Here is a 16685-nt window from a genome sequence, read left to right as displayed (position 1 = left end):
GAAGAAATTGGCATCCTGAAGCTCTCTGCAGGGATTTCCTTTGAAAGGGAGAAAGGGAGGCAGCCTGCTTTTCAATTAGTGCTCCAGAAATAGCGAACGAGACAACAGAGAAACAGGATTCACGTGATCTACATACAATCATCCGTTTGTAAAGTGAAATCCGGTACGATTGATACTTCTTGGGATCATCTGCATACAACTCCTCATAAAACTGTAAAAATAGGTACAGGATTGTTTTTCCCCCTTCCTTTGAGACACTGACACTTCAATAAGCACTATATAAATTAAATCAGATTAAAACAAGATCAAGAATCTTTAACTTTTAGGCAGTCTGGTCCTTAGTTGTGGTGTTCACACCAGTCTCTCCCAGAGAGAAGCTGATGTAGATGAGCTGCAGAACAGTCAGATCTTTTGAAAATGGGCAGACTAATACCATGAAAGTTTGAAATACAACCTTTGTGAGAACCTGGACAGGACATTTTCTTACGCTAATCAAGATGGGATTGCAGTGAATACTGCAATTCTAATATTGCATCTGGAAAGCCTATAAATTGTTTCCACTCTAGGGCCAGGAGTGGAAAAGAAACACGTATCTGACTTGGAGGGGACTTGCAATACTCAAACATCAGAAGTGAAATACTAAGGAATGAGTCTATATTTAACAAGTAAAATTACATCCATTGTATTTGAAAATAAAGAGAACTCCTCTGGGATGTAATTACATGACTGTGTGTTGTCTTGGGAACACAGAATGTGATGAGTAGGTCTCTTGGGGGGAAAAAATGGCTAAAAATCATAACATATGACTAAGCAGCAGGAGGGAGCTGTCAGAGACGGAAACATTCACCCTTTACCTTTGCCAGTGGGAGACAGCTTCTGCTGAGCCACACTTATATTTTCAGTTTTCCAACATCTATTCTCTGAATTATCTAATGCTTTCCTCAAAACCTTTGGTACTAAGACAAGAGCCTGACAATGGTAAATTCTATAACTTACACAAGCAGGAAAAACTACGCCTTGGCTTGTTTGGAGGAAGCAATGACACTCAAAGCTGGGATCTTCCCTCCTGAAGCAGCACGGGTCCCTTTACCAGTAATCAGCAATAATCCAATGATATTCCAACATGGGCCTCTCTGGAAAATTTCTCCAGAAACAAAACAAGCCTGCACATGATGGACATACTCCTTCACGGGGAAAGGTAAGAAGTTCCACCCATCTTTCCTTCATACAAAAATGTGCCCTAAACAAGGAATACCAATTTCTGGCAGAGTGACTTCTAACTAAGTTTCTTTTTCTGGAACTATTTCTTTCTTCCAAACGTACCGAAGAGCTGGAGCTCAAACACAGTGGGTTACCTGTGTAGCTTCAGGCAGGGAGCCGGGAAATGGGAAGAAAAGTGACATTAAATAACTGAAGAACTACACCAGAGCTTTTCAACAAAATAAACAAACTAATATGTTATACAGGAAACAACACTACTTGACACAAATATTTTTTATGAGTTCCCTGGATACCAATCATTATATTTTGATGATTAAACTCATCAGTTGAAAGCTGGGATCCACGAGCTTTCTCCATGCCACAAACTTCCAACAAACTCCCTGAAACATTATTACTTCATCAGCAATTACAAGCCTCTCTCTCCCAGTAGCTTATCTACAGGAAAAATACCGCGCTGATGCAACTTTTTGCAGGAGGTTGTCATCTGAAATCTGCTAAGACCTTTCAGGGGCAGTGAGTGTGCAGGTGCCCGTGCCTGCTGCTGCAGCAGGGTTTCCCTTACCAAGTTCTCATTCGTCAGCCGGGTGATCTCATGCTGGAGACTGGCTTCGATGCGGGCCTCTGGAGGCAGCTGCAGGTTCTGTGCCAGGAGCTGCTGCTGGCGATTGTTTTCTTCCTTCAGACCTTGGATCTCACCTCGCAGCGATTCCAGCTCGTTCTCGTGGCTCTTCTTCTGTGACTGAAGCTGAGACTCCAGCAGCCTAAAGAAGTCGAGCAACAGTTGTGTGAACACACTTAGAAAGTTACATCCCCAATTCTCAGAGGGAGTGTAAAGCTTTAGCTGCTGCTCAGGAACAATTAGCCATGGCTTGCAAAGGAAAATGAAAAAGGCAGAGTACTCTTTAAACCCTTCAGTATGCCTTCTAATTAAATTAAGCTTGCATGATCAAAAAGTGGAGAGAAACTAATTGTGACACTGCTTTGCATTTCCTTTGTGATTGAACACATACTGTGTATGGTGCCACTGAGGACATGTGGCAATAAATGCATTGCTAGGTCTTTGCAGATTGTCACTGCTTTTAAAGGGGCTTTGAAGAGGTTTTACCTCCAACCAAATCAAACAAGCTGTGTAAGATGAAGTGAACTGTGTTTGCTTAAACTAGGACCCTGCAATATTAACGAAGGAAACTCTTCTTATAGTTAACTCTGTTCATCAGAAACCATTTAATTGCAAATGCACATAAATCATCCTCATTTTTACATTAAAAGCAACATTTTGCGGAGGGTTGTCATTAGTGCAGGAAAGGTTAACCACGGAACCAAACTGAGGACTGGGATCCGGGAGCAGTATTTTATCCTCACCACTGACTGGCTCTTTCCCCTGGGGCACACCGTGTCTTAAATTCTTCTCCTGTGAGATGGGGATACCACGTACCCAGCTCCTTCCCAGCAGCGCTGTGGGGATCTACTCCTGCTTGCAAGGCACTCTCCAGGTGCTCTGACTCACCCTTCCGTACGGACATACACAGGAAATGACATGACTAGTGACTACCAGTGCTCAATTAGACAATCTTTCAGGGTTTAAATATGCATAAGGCAGGCACATTTATTAGTAACTAGACTGATCAAGCACGCAAGGGCAAATAGTCATTTCCCTGCATTGCTCTGCCATTTAATACAAAGCTCCTTGTCTCTACAAGGCTAGGACAAGAAGCAAGAGGTGCAGAGCAAACACCCTCACATCCTGCTCTGCAGAAAGAACACTTGCTCTCAGTTAGAATTTCGCAGGCTCACGCAATGGTGTTAAGTGTAGAATTTGTTAGCACAGGAAAAGGAAAGACTTGAGTTAGTAGCATTCATTGCAAAATACCTCCTTCTGTAGCTACTGCTACCAAATGTGTAAACTGAAGATGAGCACTCCTATCTATTGTATTAGTTGCCAGTGGAGGACTAGGAACCATTTTGGAAGTCTGGGCTGCAGGTACGGATACGGGCCCCAGACGTGCAGAATAGATGCCCAGAAGGGCATTTCCTAACTGGGTGACTCTCGCCCACTACAAGACCAGCAGGCAGTTGGTACAGAGAGTGCAGGGATTGTGCTGGGGCTTGAGCAGCACCACGATGAACTCAGCATTACTTCTGTTTGTTGGTTATTGTGTGTCTTACAGTTTGAATCTGGCACAGAGAGACGTGGGAGGAGAATGTCCAATTTACCGAGTTTGTCGCAACAAGGAGAGTAAGACCCCTCACTATTTGAGAGTTAAGAGTATGCTGAAGCTATTCAAACAATAGTTTTATCATTACTAAAATGACTGTACGTTTTTAGGCTGAGAAACTTAAGGGACATTCATTTTGATATTCAGCATAAAGGCAGACAAAAGATGCATGGCTACAAATCTTTTCTAGTTGTGGAGCTTCTGGTATTTTACTGTCTATTCTTGTACAATTCTTATAAATTATGTATTAGCTGTTGCTGCCATCCTGACTTTTTAAATCATATAACTTGACAAGTAGAAAGGTTTGGGGACTAAGTCTGAGGAACCTCTTTAATTTGTATAATTTGTGATGATTTTTTTTCTAACTGTTAAAGCCACAGAAATACTGTAGATGAAGCAAACCCATAGCAAGGGGCACAGTGAGCTAGAAAAGAAGATGCATATTAAGAAAAAAAAAAACCCCAAAAACATTCTGAGAAGTCTGGTAACCTGTTGGCTTGTTTTAACCCTTCATAAACCAGCCAAAGTTCTCCGTCCTCATTCAGCATATGATAGTCCTGGGGAGATTGCCTTTCAAGAAAAGTGTTTAAAAAAAAATACAAGAGAGATACGTGATGGTGATGAGATGACATGTTAAGGACATTACACACTAAATTACAGTTACTATAAAAGAGAAACAAGCAATGCTCTAAAACAACTTAGCAAATTACTTCTCTTGTTTAGAAGTATTTCTTCTTAATGACGAAATTCAGTTCTCGGTGCTAGCCCAACTCTTACAGCATTTCATGCTGTTGCAATAAATGTATTTTGACAGGTACTGAACAAAAGGTAAAAAACACAGGATGGGGAATGGCACTCAGTTTGAGTAATGCAGCAATTAAAGGCTAAGAAGGTGTAAATGCAGGAAACTTGACTTTGCATTTCCCCATTGTTTCTTAATTCTTTAAAATATCGCACACAGCGATTTTACTAATCAAATCAAATTACAACCTCAGCTACAAGTGCTCTCTAAGTATCTAGACTTACATGGACACAACTTACTGAGTAGGACATACACAGTGTCACAGCAGACCCCAACTGACCGTAGATTAAAGAAAGAGAGCTGGTACCTGTTTGTTTCCTTCAGTCCAATATACGCCTGTGCTATTTCTCCTTTGTCTTTCATCTTTTGTACATCCTCCAAGAGGATTGTAGCATCTGTCATGGTATTCTGGAAGAAGAATGATGATTTCCAGGGTAAATTTAACAATGCAGTTGTTGTTTGAATCCATGTTTTTGTCAGTTTACCCCACGGAACACTAGTACTTGAGCAGCCACATGAAAATTTCTGTGGGTACCTAAGCAGGAGGTTGTTCTGTAATTTCGATGCCCATTTGGTGTATCTTTTAAAATTTTTGAACATTTACTCTGGCACTGTTGTAAAACTCGAAATACTTAACATATGTTTACAGTCAGCTCGGCTAGCCTGATCTGAGTCACTGCTGTGGATAATTACAGTGGAACCATAGGACTCTAATGAACATAAGAAATGGAATTCTGACTTTTCTTTTTGAGTTTCAAAACAATCAAATGCTCTTTCCCTGAGTAAAACTTTGCAAAGTATTTACAATAACAACTTTGTGAACATAAATTTTGCAGCCTAGGCCTCTATGTCTAGTCTGATTTGTGTTACCCAATATGAAAACCAATAAAATATACAAGCTCCTCAAAGAACTATTCCAAACATCCTTACGAGATCTTTGTGATTTTTCTAGTATTACTTTATTATACAGTAAGAGTGCTGTATCTCACCTGCCAATCTATTAAGCTTTAGCAGTCTGAACATATTTATTATTTTTGTGCTGATGGAAAGAAATGCTAATTACTGTTATATCTTCAAGAATACCCTACCTGCTCTAGTTGTAACATTTTAATTAACAGCCTTTGTTTAGAGTCAGCTCAGTCTTTTATACTTCAAAATACTATGTGTTAAACTACATTTTCTAATCAAACATTTAGCAATTCCTACCTAATACCTACAGATCACAACATGAGTCCTGAATGTTTGTTGCATGACAAGGGTAACAAACACGATAAAGTAAGGTAGTTCTTCATACCAGACTTTTTTTTTTGGTGAAATTTATGGATTTTACACGTTAACAGAGATCTGATTCCTGAGTCACAGTGCTGCTCTGGCTCTTCTAACACACGCTGCAAGATACATTGATTGAGCTACACCAATTTCTGAATCTTTCCTTTCATTTTCATGTTATCATAAACCAACAGTTCAAAATTATTAAATCTGCTTGTTTTGAAGTAACTTGTCCCCTCGCATGGAGCAGGAAGATGAGGATGGAGGGAACACAGGATAATGAGAAAGGTTCTCCAATAACAGCAAAGTACCGTGCAACAACAAATTCAAATACACATACGTTACTTATGAGAGGCAGGGAAATGGCAGCTCAAGTATTGTTGAGGGGTTTTTTATCATTTAAGAGTTCTGGTTTATAACTGTAGAAGAAAATGTGTACCTTATCCTCCTGGCAATCAAATTGGTAGGCAAGAAAGAAGAAAAACAAATCATTAAAAATAAAATCTGTCTGTGCTGCAGCTGTTCAACCTACCAAGCAGAAGCTATCTGCAAACTGGCTGACAGCCATCCCACAGGTCACCTTCATATTTCCCTCATACTCAAGCTGCTGTAAAAACAACACTTGTCTCCCACCATTGCTGAAAATAAGTTATTCAATGATTTACTATTCAACTATTTATTCACAATGTTCGAAATACTGCAGAAAAACGAGTTTTGTTTTCTTTATAATTAATCATTTTAAGCAAGATATGTACACCTTCATGCATCACAGAGTTTCAATTTATTTAGGACAAATATAGACACAACTTCGCAGCAGCAAAGGAAAGATGACATATCTGTTTATTCCTTGCCATGGTTATGAAACACTGGATAGCTCAGTTCAATGGAAATTGAACTGGGTTTACATGATACTTTTTCTGGTTGAATGACTCTTATTTTCAAAGCTATTCCTTCCCTAAGTATCTCATCAGAATTAGAGCTTTTTAGAAGATATGCATTTAAGTGGTTGTGATCTACTCTTCTCAACAAAACCACATAGCATCTATTAGGCAATAATATGGAATTTACATATCTTCATAGCTCACCTTTATGAAATGTTATTTATTTGCAATCATCTATGATACTGCCTAGATTTAGAAGGAATTGTTCCTTGTACCTCCTACTGAACTATTAATTAAAAAGAATTCCTGAGAACTATTGTAATTTTTCCAGTCTAACTACATACTCACTAGAGAAATGATACTGCTCCGAAAAAGAATTACTTCTGCATTGTTAAAGGAGTCTGGGAAGATCCTGGACAGACCATTGGTATCTGCCAGCCCGGTGTGACCAGTATGATATCTTTACATAAATGCTGGTGGACAAACCCAAAATAGTTTATTAATAGAATCTCCCAATTTGGACTGTTGCAATTTGTGCACTAACAATGGATCAATGGATTACAGTTGGAAAAACTTTCAAACCTAGACTATTTTACTCTGCCTTTTCAAGCACGCTGTTAAATTAAATAAAGCATGTGAGTTATGCAATGTAACTTTATTACCTGGTGCATCTGCTGACTACTATTTACCTTGGGTTGAATAGCCTCTTTCTGGCTAACCAGCTGAGACCTCAGGATGAGGACTTCTTCCTTGCGTACTTCGAGCTCTTCACTGACTGACGTCAGCTGATCCAGGAGGACTCTGTACGCAGGGGCACCAGGAGCAGTTACCTCTGGAGATCGTGTTTCTGTGAGGGCCTTCTGCAGCTCATTCAACTCATTCTTCAGCTTTTTATTCTCAGATTCAAGTTCTTGGCGCTGAAAGAAATAGGGACAATTCCGTCACCGAGCAGAATTCCAACATGCCTACAAACCACAGGCACAAAACTATGATAGAAATGGTAAAAACTATGAGTAACTGCAAGAAGTCAATCAGTCTCTCCCATGTCCCTGGCCTCTTGACTACAGTGAATAGTGCCTGCCAGTATTTCATTAACAGGCCCAATCTTTTGTCTGGGGTGCTAAATCAGAACACATATACATGAGTCAGATTTGATGGGGAAAAAAAACCCCAATCTTTTTTTCCTGTTATTCTCCCCTTAACAAATAAAAATGAAGTTCACAATGAATACTGGTCAGCAGGCTAAGAAGATTCTGCATCATTCAGTGATAGCAGGAAATGCTTTTACTTTTAGTGGTCTAAGGTATGTATTAATTTACATCATGTGTTTGGAAAAGAGGGCTACATTTATCACCGTATTTTTGCTCAAATTAACTTGCAAGAAGTACTAAGTGTTTCAACAGACAACTCCCCTGTTTTCAAGGATCTTTTTGTTTTGCAGCCCCAGCCACACATTCTTAAAAAGGACAATCTTACAATAAAATGATTGCTGGAAAATGATTGCTGGAAAATTTTTGTTGTAGTTTCTCCAGCTAGAATTCTGAAAATGGAGAGCTAATGTAATTTTCTATGCCAGCACATACAATTGGTGGCAATAGTCTCACTAGAACATAACAGAATCTCATTTTTAGAATTACCTTGAGTGACTCGTACTCCAACTCAGCACCTCTCATTGGAGGCCTTTCTTCCTCCTATGAAAGAATACAGACAAGCATGAAAAATAAAAATCAAATCCTCTCTATTCTTCAATTTAGTTGAGGCAGGAAAAGGAGCTGAAATTAGCTTCCTATAAAACTGGAAAATGCTCATTCTGGTACTGCTGAGTGCTTTACTTTGATTATTGGCATTGTCTCCTTTCATTTACTGACGAATGTATGTCACATAATCACTTAATATAAATAAAATCATGCACAAATCACACTACCATCACTGGTAATGAAACAGAGCAGGATGCTCAAGAAATTCACTGGTGGAACAGTAATAAAAAACAATTGCTAAAAATGGTTTCATATTTTTCTAAGTAGTTAAGGAAACCAAATCAGAGGAGAATTTCAAAGAAAATCTGCTAAAAATGTCTAATCCCAGCACTTTGGCTCTGCATCCTGGTTGAAACACTTCTTATTCTGCCTAAAACGAACAAGTACTCATTCTCCTGATCATTTAAGTAGAATTTCTCTATTGCTATTCCTTAATAAAAATAGCCTTTCTTTCCTCTTTTTTGAGCAAAGTCCCAAGCACTTTTTGTTCCTCTTAACTTCCATCTCAAGGACCTTGGAAAACTAAATGACTGGTTGGACCCTAGTACTGAGCACCAAACATAAAACTTGTCATTAAATCAAGCAAGCACGAGAGGAAGCCAAGGATTTAGTAAAAGGCAGTCAGCATTCACACAGCTACTGTTTCCCAAGAAGAGATAATCTGGCGTCAGCATCTGATCAGCTAGAAGGAGTCCACCTTAGCTTTAGCACGCAGAGCTTGTTCTTCCTTTCTGTCCAGTTCATCCTGCAGGGACTGCTTTTCTTGCTCCAGCTCCGTAACCCGTTTCTGCAGCTTGAGGAACAGAGACATATCCAATGGTGCCTTTTTCTCACTTGGTTCCTGCTTTAGAAAGAGCAGAAGGATGTCAAGAAGCATTCCTCTTCCACATCTCAAAGAAGCACTACAGTGAGTACAGGTGGGAAACTAACTGGGGGAAGAGAGGAACACGGGAACGTTACTCGATTCTGAGAGCTGGCTACCGGCATCTAAAATAGTTCATCAGCTGTCAAATGCTATTTTAAAATAAGGATCTACTAGTATAAAATGTATCTAAGCCTAAAGCCTAGCAAAAGGAAGCACTAAAGACTACCTAGCAAACAGGAGGTCTGTAATTAAGCATACCTTTTATTCTTACTTGTTCAGAGGGGGAAAGGAGAAAAAAAAGTCTGTGGTTAGACTCACCTGGAAAAAACTGTAAATAGAAGCTTTTTTTTTTCAAGTTTTATATTATTTCTACAGTAAGTTCTTCAGCTACAGAGAAATCTCTTTGCTGATTGTACATTTACAGGTTAATTTAGTGGGATAAGACATAAATAGATACTAGAAGTCATATTTTATGTCTTTTTCCTTTTATTATTCTAATTGTACAGCCTGTTCTGGATCTAATCCACTGGCTTTCTCACCATTTTCTGGGCAAAGACCAGCGTTTGTAATCTGAAGGTGCATCAGAAATTGTCCATCAGCCATTTTGTGCTTTATGTAGCAAGAAGATCAAAGCATTTACTATGAAGTGTACCATAAAATTTTGAAGCTTAGGAAAGGAACTAGAAAATTAATATTAATGGCTGTAGCAGACAAGCAAGCACAGCCATTTCCACTTCATCTCCTTTTACTGTTGAGGGAAAGAGTCATAAACCACACCAACAGCTCAGGAAAAAGAAAACAGACTTTGAGTTTTCTGGCTTTACTGGTTTGTATTGAGATGGATCCTATTTTTTAATGTGGTTTTGTATCATTAATCTCTATTGTTAGTCTGGAGTCACACTGGAGTTTGAAATCTTAAGGATTAAACAAATGCAGATTTAATCTCTGCAGTGCTGCATCTATTTACACTCTTGTGAGGATTATTTTTTTTTCATTTATATTCTAAAAACCAAAACTGACCTAGAACAGCAACTTAGCAAGTCTATTAGCCAAAGGAAAAGATGACATTTGGCTCATATGTGAAATCCAATCACATGTAGTTGCCCTGTCCTTTTCCTGATTATCCATGAAGGCAGGAGCATCCTTCTAAAACAATTATCCGAGGTGAAAAATATGTGAGAAGGCAAATTATGAAAAAGTCCACATAGACTGTGTGCCAGCATCATGTGTCAGGATATTTGCACCCACAGTAGAAAGTAATTTTCTGCAGAGGCTTTCAAAAACAGTAACAACAGCCTGTAAAAAGCAACTGTGGAGATAACTACCCCAGACAGAGGGCAAATAGAGTGAGCTGTGCGATGGCTCACAGTTAGAAAGATCTCTAGAACGCACAGAAAAAGCTTTGCATCTGCAAACTGCCAAGGACAGTCAGACCACCCACCTAAGGAGGGCTCTCTGCTGTGTCAGCAGTCCCACTCCTTTGGGAGGGGACAAAGGGGGTGTTTTCTTGCAAAATACTAAGAATGGCTTAGAGTTGCACCACAAATTATTCATTAGCTGAATCAAGAGAGTCACCTTTCAGAAAATTTTAAAATATTATAATGTCAAGGTTTAGGCTGATCTGGCTGCTAAATGAACAACAGATGTTTTCTACTAACCACGCTCCCCTCCCAGAAGGGATCAGAAGGGGAAAGGAGAAAGAAAAAGGGAGAGAGACTTATGGGTTGGAAGAAAACCCCTAAACCAGCTATAATGAAATATTAACAACAAAAAGAAAATATAATAAGAAGAAAATAATCAAATATATACAAAACCAATATCAGGCTCCCAGGATGACGATCACGTCACTGGCAGCACTGGGACTGGACTCAGTGATGGATGGGAACTGGATTCAGGAACACACGGATTGGGATCAAAGGCAGAAGAACTGTCAGAGTCCTCTTCGGATGCCAGCCATTGAAATAAAAAAGGGTGGACTCCTTTGACCCCTCTGTTTTTATACTGAGCGTGATGCAGATGGGATGGAATACCCCATTGGTCAGTTTTGGGTCACCTGCCCTGTCTGATCCTCCCCACAGGTGCGACCCCTCTACGCTCTTCCGCTTCCGACCCTCCAGCTTGGTGCACAACAAAGTGAGCTGCCCTTGGTTGTTATAGCAATAAGTATAAGCAAGAGCCTCTCTGCATACCATCCCTTGGCATGAACTATAAACATCAAACGTTATCACTGCTAGAAGCCAACACTGTCTGGAAAACATACCACTGATTTCAGAGAGTGCAGCAGTTAAAAGAGGCTTAACTGAAAAGTAAAATTACTCAAAAGAAAATTGGTTTTGTTCACTCTCAAACCAGGACATCTATGATTTGTATCACTGCATACGCAACAGGATAGTACTTTCCCCAACAGGGAACACACTCTATGTAGCTACTAAGAATGTGACTAGCCACCTTGCCACTTCTAATCCTTGAATATACAGTATAGAGACTTCTCAGGAAGCCTTACTGGTTTTGTGAATTCCCACTTTCTGCTGAAAAAGTGACTGTGCTTACAAACACCGGTAAGCAAATGTTTTGCAGATGCAAATCAACTGGACAGCCAAGTATTTAGTCTGTGTTTACCGTAATACAGAAGAATTCAAAGCATACTTTCACAGAGTCTTTTTACATAGGGCCACAACTAACTAGGGGATAAGCTGTTTTCAAAAAGGAAATGGAAAAAGTTGAAGATTAGATACCTCGATGTAAGGACATGGTGTTCATAAGCACATATGAAAAAAAAAAGATAGGACTAAGTTCAACCAGTCATCAATGAAAAATTGTGGGGTTTTTTTAACATTACCTCCATCCTCACTGGTAAGTCTTCTGCTTCTGTGATCTCAGAGCTAAAAGTGTATTCAGATTCATTGCTACTGTGAGTTGAATCCGTTCTTTTGTGCCCAGGCTTGGGGATGCTCTGGAGTGCAAATGAAACAAATCAGTACCACTATATGGTTTTCCCTGTGATTGTCTCTTCACAACCTATAATTTAGCTTGTAACATTTGGTGTTATTTCACAGCTATCAAAATTGATAGGAAAAAAAATTTTGATTCTGGTCTCTCATGCCACCTAAAGCCTATGAGATGTAGTTCACAATCAAATCTATGGAGACAGGTCAGATCCTACCCCATCAAGTATTGCTGCAGAAAGCAGAATGAAGCAACAATGCAGCATTTTGTGGGAAAGAAAAGCTTGGTTTACAGGAAGCACCGGCAGCAATTCTCTACCTTCCCAGACATTGTCTTGAGGAATATTTTTTCTTCCTGACACATAAAATATTCCTAGAACTACTAAAAATTTAACACTAGATGAATGTAGTACAACCAACTTTAGCAGATGGCACATGCATTACCACTAGCAAAGTCACAGCAGAAATGTAGCCTTCTTCACAAATGCGAAAATAAAAAAAAAAAAAAAAATCAACCACAAATTTTAAATGCATTTGCTTTTGGCTGAGCTAATCTAATAATCAATATTTAAAAGGACAAATTCTCTTTTCAGGTACAGGTCACCACCACACAATTGACAGCAGAGTCAGTTACTAACTTATACCGCTAGATTCTGCCTGAACACATTTGTGAACAGCTGTTGATTTCTCAGATGTTTAGCCACTTACCACCATTAAGTTCATTTCATCCTTGAGATCATCATACCGCTCCTCTAAACGGCTGAACTCATTCAGCAGGTTCTGGTACCGTAACCGTTCATCATTCAGATCTAGCTCTAGCTGCTTGGTTTCCTCCACTAGCTTCTTCTCCATCGTCTCTGCCATGGAGAACAGGAATCCAAAGTTAGAACTCCAGTTCTACCTACCATGCAGTGCATCCATCCTGGAGGTACAGGCACGTGTCTGCCCCAGGAACACAGACAGTGAAACAGCCTGCTGTCCGAAGCTGGTGTGCGGTATTTGTGCTTCTGTAGGCAAACGTTAAGCCAAATACACGAAGGACTAAAGCATTATTGTGGTAACCACAGAAGGGTTCACTCGGTCAAATTAGTTATTCTGCTAATACCTTGTATTAGTAATTCCAGGAGGGAGGAAGAAGGGGCAGTGATGCTCTATGTGAAAAGCAAAATACGAGATGCTTTATGCTTCAAGATCACTGACCCTCCTCATTGCAGCTGCCTCCACCACAGCCTTCAAATCTAGAGTTATGCTCTTCTGGCTGCTGTCTGTGTAGTCACAGCAGCCAGAAGAGCCACAGTACAGTAATTGTATTAAATATCAGAGCCTTCGTTTTAAAAGTAAAATGCTCTGTAACAGTCACCCTCACCAAAAAGACCCCAAGACTTTAGGACTTCATGGAAACTCAAACAGTAAATAATTCCAATGCATGAGAGTTCTTAAAACAAAGAAATGAAACCATTAAACAAAAAGGAATGCAAACTAAGGCAAATTAGCCCAGTCTATGCAGTAGAGTGTTGCTTTACAAGGTAACATGAAGTAGAAAACCTGAGTGGGGAGAACAGAGCCAACCTGTTATTTCCTTTGCCTGGTCATGGATGCGACGGTTCAGCTCCTCCTTCTCTGTTTTCAGTAACGTGTTCTGCTCTTTCAGCTCTGAAACCAGCTACAGAGATAATAAAATATTGGACTCAGAATGCAGTTCATCTTTCATCAGTAGCTCTTACAGCAACCACATCCTTGCTGTAAGAGTTCAAATACTTAAACTTTGCCTCAGAGAATGAAATCAGTGAACTAAGTTATGAGATCTTCATTTCCCAAATTACACATCTTAAATATGTCCCACTGCAGACTCCCCTGTACGTTCTGCACTCCATTTCTGATCAGATGCCAAAACCGCCTTAAACCTCTCCACTGCACCACAATATTTTTCAGTAAAAGTCACAAAGATGTAATTTTTTACTTAAAACAGAAATATACATAAAATAGGAAAAAAATTGGTAGTTGTGCTGTATATTCTATTGCATTGGGATAATGTAACATCTTGCCTCTGCCCAAAAGTTGGGCCACTCCAGGTGCCCAGGTTTGCCAGTTACTCATTTGTCTCTGATTATGGTGACTATGCATTTCTTTTACTCAAATAATTAATATTTTTCCTTATGCTTATCTGATATTGAAATGTATCCCTGCAGCATCACTTAATGATGGAATAGCTCTTGAAAATTTGAAACTTGCACCGTTTTCTGCAAGTAATCTTGACAGGAAACAACCTGTTTGATATGTTCATGGTTAAAGCAAAGATAAGGGGTTAGTCAAAACCTGTTGAACTAGACTGTGCACACACATGTGTTCCGTAGGGTAACTGTTTAAGGTAGGATATAAGCAGGTGCCTTGGAATGCTGCGTGTGGGACAGATTTCTGATATCTATGTGATTACACTCTCTAGATAGGTAAAATGATTTCTTTTTATGAATATGCTACCTCTGACTAATTGAGGAAGCTTAGGTATCTGGATTTGCAAATACTTTCAATATTGAAATCTGAATAGACTGAATACATACATTTACAGACAATGCATAGATTTAGTATATTCTTCAAGTGCAGGTGTAGTTATTTAGGTATCAAGCCTATTTAGGATTGTACAAGTGTAACACTGCTTAAAAATACTGTAAACTATCAGCCACACAACTGAAGCACTTAAGCCAGGGCAAAACTGAGACTGCACACTTGCCTGTTCGGTTTCATGTTTGTATTTGTCTGCCCGTTCCTCAATGGTCTTCTTCTCAGTCTGAGTTTGGTGCAGCTCCTTCCGGAGCTTGGCAATCTCCTCCTGCAGGCTGAGGACACGGTTGGTCGCGTTCTTAGCCTCCTCCTCACTCATCCGAAGCCTCTCCACGTCACTCCGCAGCTTCTCTGTCTCTGTACTGTACGTGATCTCCAGGTTGCTCAGCTTCTCCAGCAGAGATTTGTACTCTTTGTTCTTTGCAAAACACAACACACACAGAGCAGCTGTTGGAGAAGTTCTCATTTAAGGGAGCCTTCTAGTTCCCTACAGAATATACCAGATATGGGAGCAAAAGAGTAGCTTCCCCATTTCCAAAAAGTTTTAGTCTGTTTTTATAGAACTGCTTAACGAGGTGCCAGAACAGTCCAGTCTCTAAGCCTGCACATTAACATCCCAAACTAAAATCAGACAGGGAGCCCACATGCATCAAACATGATCACCTTGCCTTCCCCTTTTAAACAGAGCAACTGACGTATTCAAATGAATTGACACTTCAAATGAGATACTGACACTAAGGGAGTGGGTATTTTCTCTCAGTGCTGCTGAGAGACACAAACGGATGCTTTACTGTTCCAGTTCTACTGTGGTCTCCCATTTTCTTCTATCAATGCTCTTCAACAGAAAAGAGAACTGATACCTTACAATGAAAATTCAGCGCATGTTTCCAAGAATGCCTGCAGTGCTACTGAGAAAGGTAATACAGGATTTCTACATATTTTCCCTGAGGCCAGGGAGCTTTTACCTGCTCATCAATTTTTCGCTGCAGCTGCATGATCTTGTTCTCTAAGCCAATGTGAAGCTTCTTGTAGCGTTCTACAGACCGGGCCTCTATCTTCAGTTTCTTCAGCTCCCTTTTGGCCATCATGCGCCGGTAACAGCATTGCAAGTAAACAATTGCCTTCAAGGTCCTACGGTAGTGCACTCGGGCCAGCCAGCCTCTTATATGTTTCTGAATAATGATAGACTTGTGCTCCCGAAGCATCTACAGTTAAGAAGAAACACCACAAGGGGTATTAGAGCTGCAAACTACACCTGCTCAGTTAAACAGACTCCGTAATGAGAGGTGTAAAGGTGATGTATGCACAGAGACACCTTAGCCTGAGAAGAGAAACTTCCGGTGAAGAGTAACAACAAATGAATATGGAAGTGATTTAAAGAAAAAAGAAGAGGAAAAGAAGACAGGAATCAGGAAGATGACAAAATGAAAAGGAACCAGAAGGAAAAACACGGAAAGAAAGAACTGGAGGCACACTGAAGAACCAGGCATTCCTTTTTGTTGATGTCAGATCCAAGCTAATGACAAAAATATATGGTACCTGTTGGCAAGATTACAAATACAACCCTTTTTTTTTTTTTCCTGCATCTTTTATCTTGAAACATCTTAGAATCATTGACATATGCTGCACAGGAGTCATCTATACAAAGTTTAAAATTACCACAATTGATATGCAACGCAGCTATAACACACTAGAACCCAGAGCAGAACCCAGTAAATTGTAGCAGCTGTTAAAAGCAGCAGCCATAGTCCAGCTGAACATACTACAAGTTCCAGTCAGTTTTCCATTTGTTTTTTGATTTGGGGAGGAGGGCGGTGTTGCCTTTTCGTACATATCTTAGAGTTGCCAGTATGGAAAAACCTTCGTTCATTCTAATCAGAGATTTTATATTTTAACAATTCCAACTTTTTTCACGGCAGAAATTTCAACCATAGCTTTTTGGTGTAAAAAAAAAAAAATCATAGTAATTTTTTAAAAATAATTTTTATGGAAAGCCGGTCAAGAATGTCAGCAACCTTCATCAGTACGTTAGCTAAAAGCTTCCAGTAGGAAGAGTCTACTGCTTGTTTTTGGATCCTTCACCCACTGATTCAACCAGAGATCCTCCAGGTCTGGCAAACCTGAATTCCAGCACACCACAGCAATGCTCAGAGAGCCTGCCCAAACCCAC

The 16685-nt window shown here is 39.8% G+C and overlaps 1 protein-coding gene across 7 annotated transcripts in view; it reads right to left on the bottom strand.

Annotated features, from left to right (window-relative positions):
• MYO5A (myosin VA) overlaps positions 1-16685 on the bottom strand; it is a 106174-nt gene that overhangs the window by 14466 nt on the left and 75023 nt on the right. For 2 of the 7 annotated variants that reach the window (XM_014944628.1, XM_014944630.1), the window contains 11 exons: positions 15481-15720; positions 14685-14933; positions 13526-13619; positions 12665-12813; positions 11851-11964; positions 8844-8990; positions 8027-8080; positions 7079-7306; positions 5948-5956; positions 4547-4647; positions 1784-1982 (listed from right to left, as the gene is read on the bottom strand). In XM_014944628.1, coding sequence (XP_014800114.1) covers positions 1784-1982; positions 4547-4647; positions 5948-5956; positions 7079-7306; positions 8027-8080; positions 8844-8990; positions 11851-11964; positions 12665-12813; positions 13526-13619; positions 14685-14933; positions 15481-15720 — 1584 coding nt within the window. Of the gene's footprint in view, positions 1-1783; positions 1983-3926; positions 4008-4546; positions 4648-5947; positions 5957-7078; positions 7307-8026; positions 8081-8843; positions 8991-11850; positions 11965-12664; positions 12814-13525; positions 13620-14684; positions 14934-15480; positions 15721-16685 lie in introns of all 7 variants that reach the window. The other 5 variants (XM_014944629.1, XM_014944631.1, XM_014944634.1 and 2 more) reach the window with 4 other exon arrangements.

Source organism: Calidris pugnax, unplaced genomic scaffold (genome assembly GCF_001431845.1).
Source record: "Calidris pugnax isolate Ruff unplaced genomic scaffold, ASM143184v1 scaffold70, whole genome shotgun sequence".
In the NCBI taxonomy this organism is placed as follows: Eukaryota; Metazoa; Chordata; class Aves; order Charadriiformes; family Scolopacidae; genus Calidris; species Calidris pugnax.
Note: the sequence above shows the minus strand (reverse complement) of the source record. Positions and strands in the feature narration are given on the sequence as shown.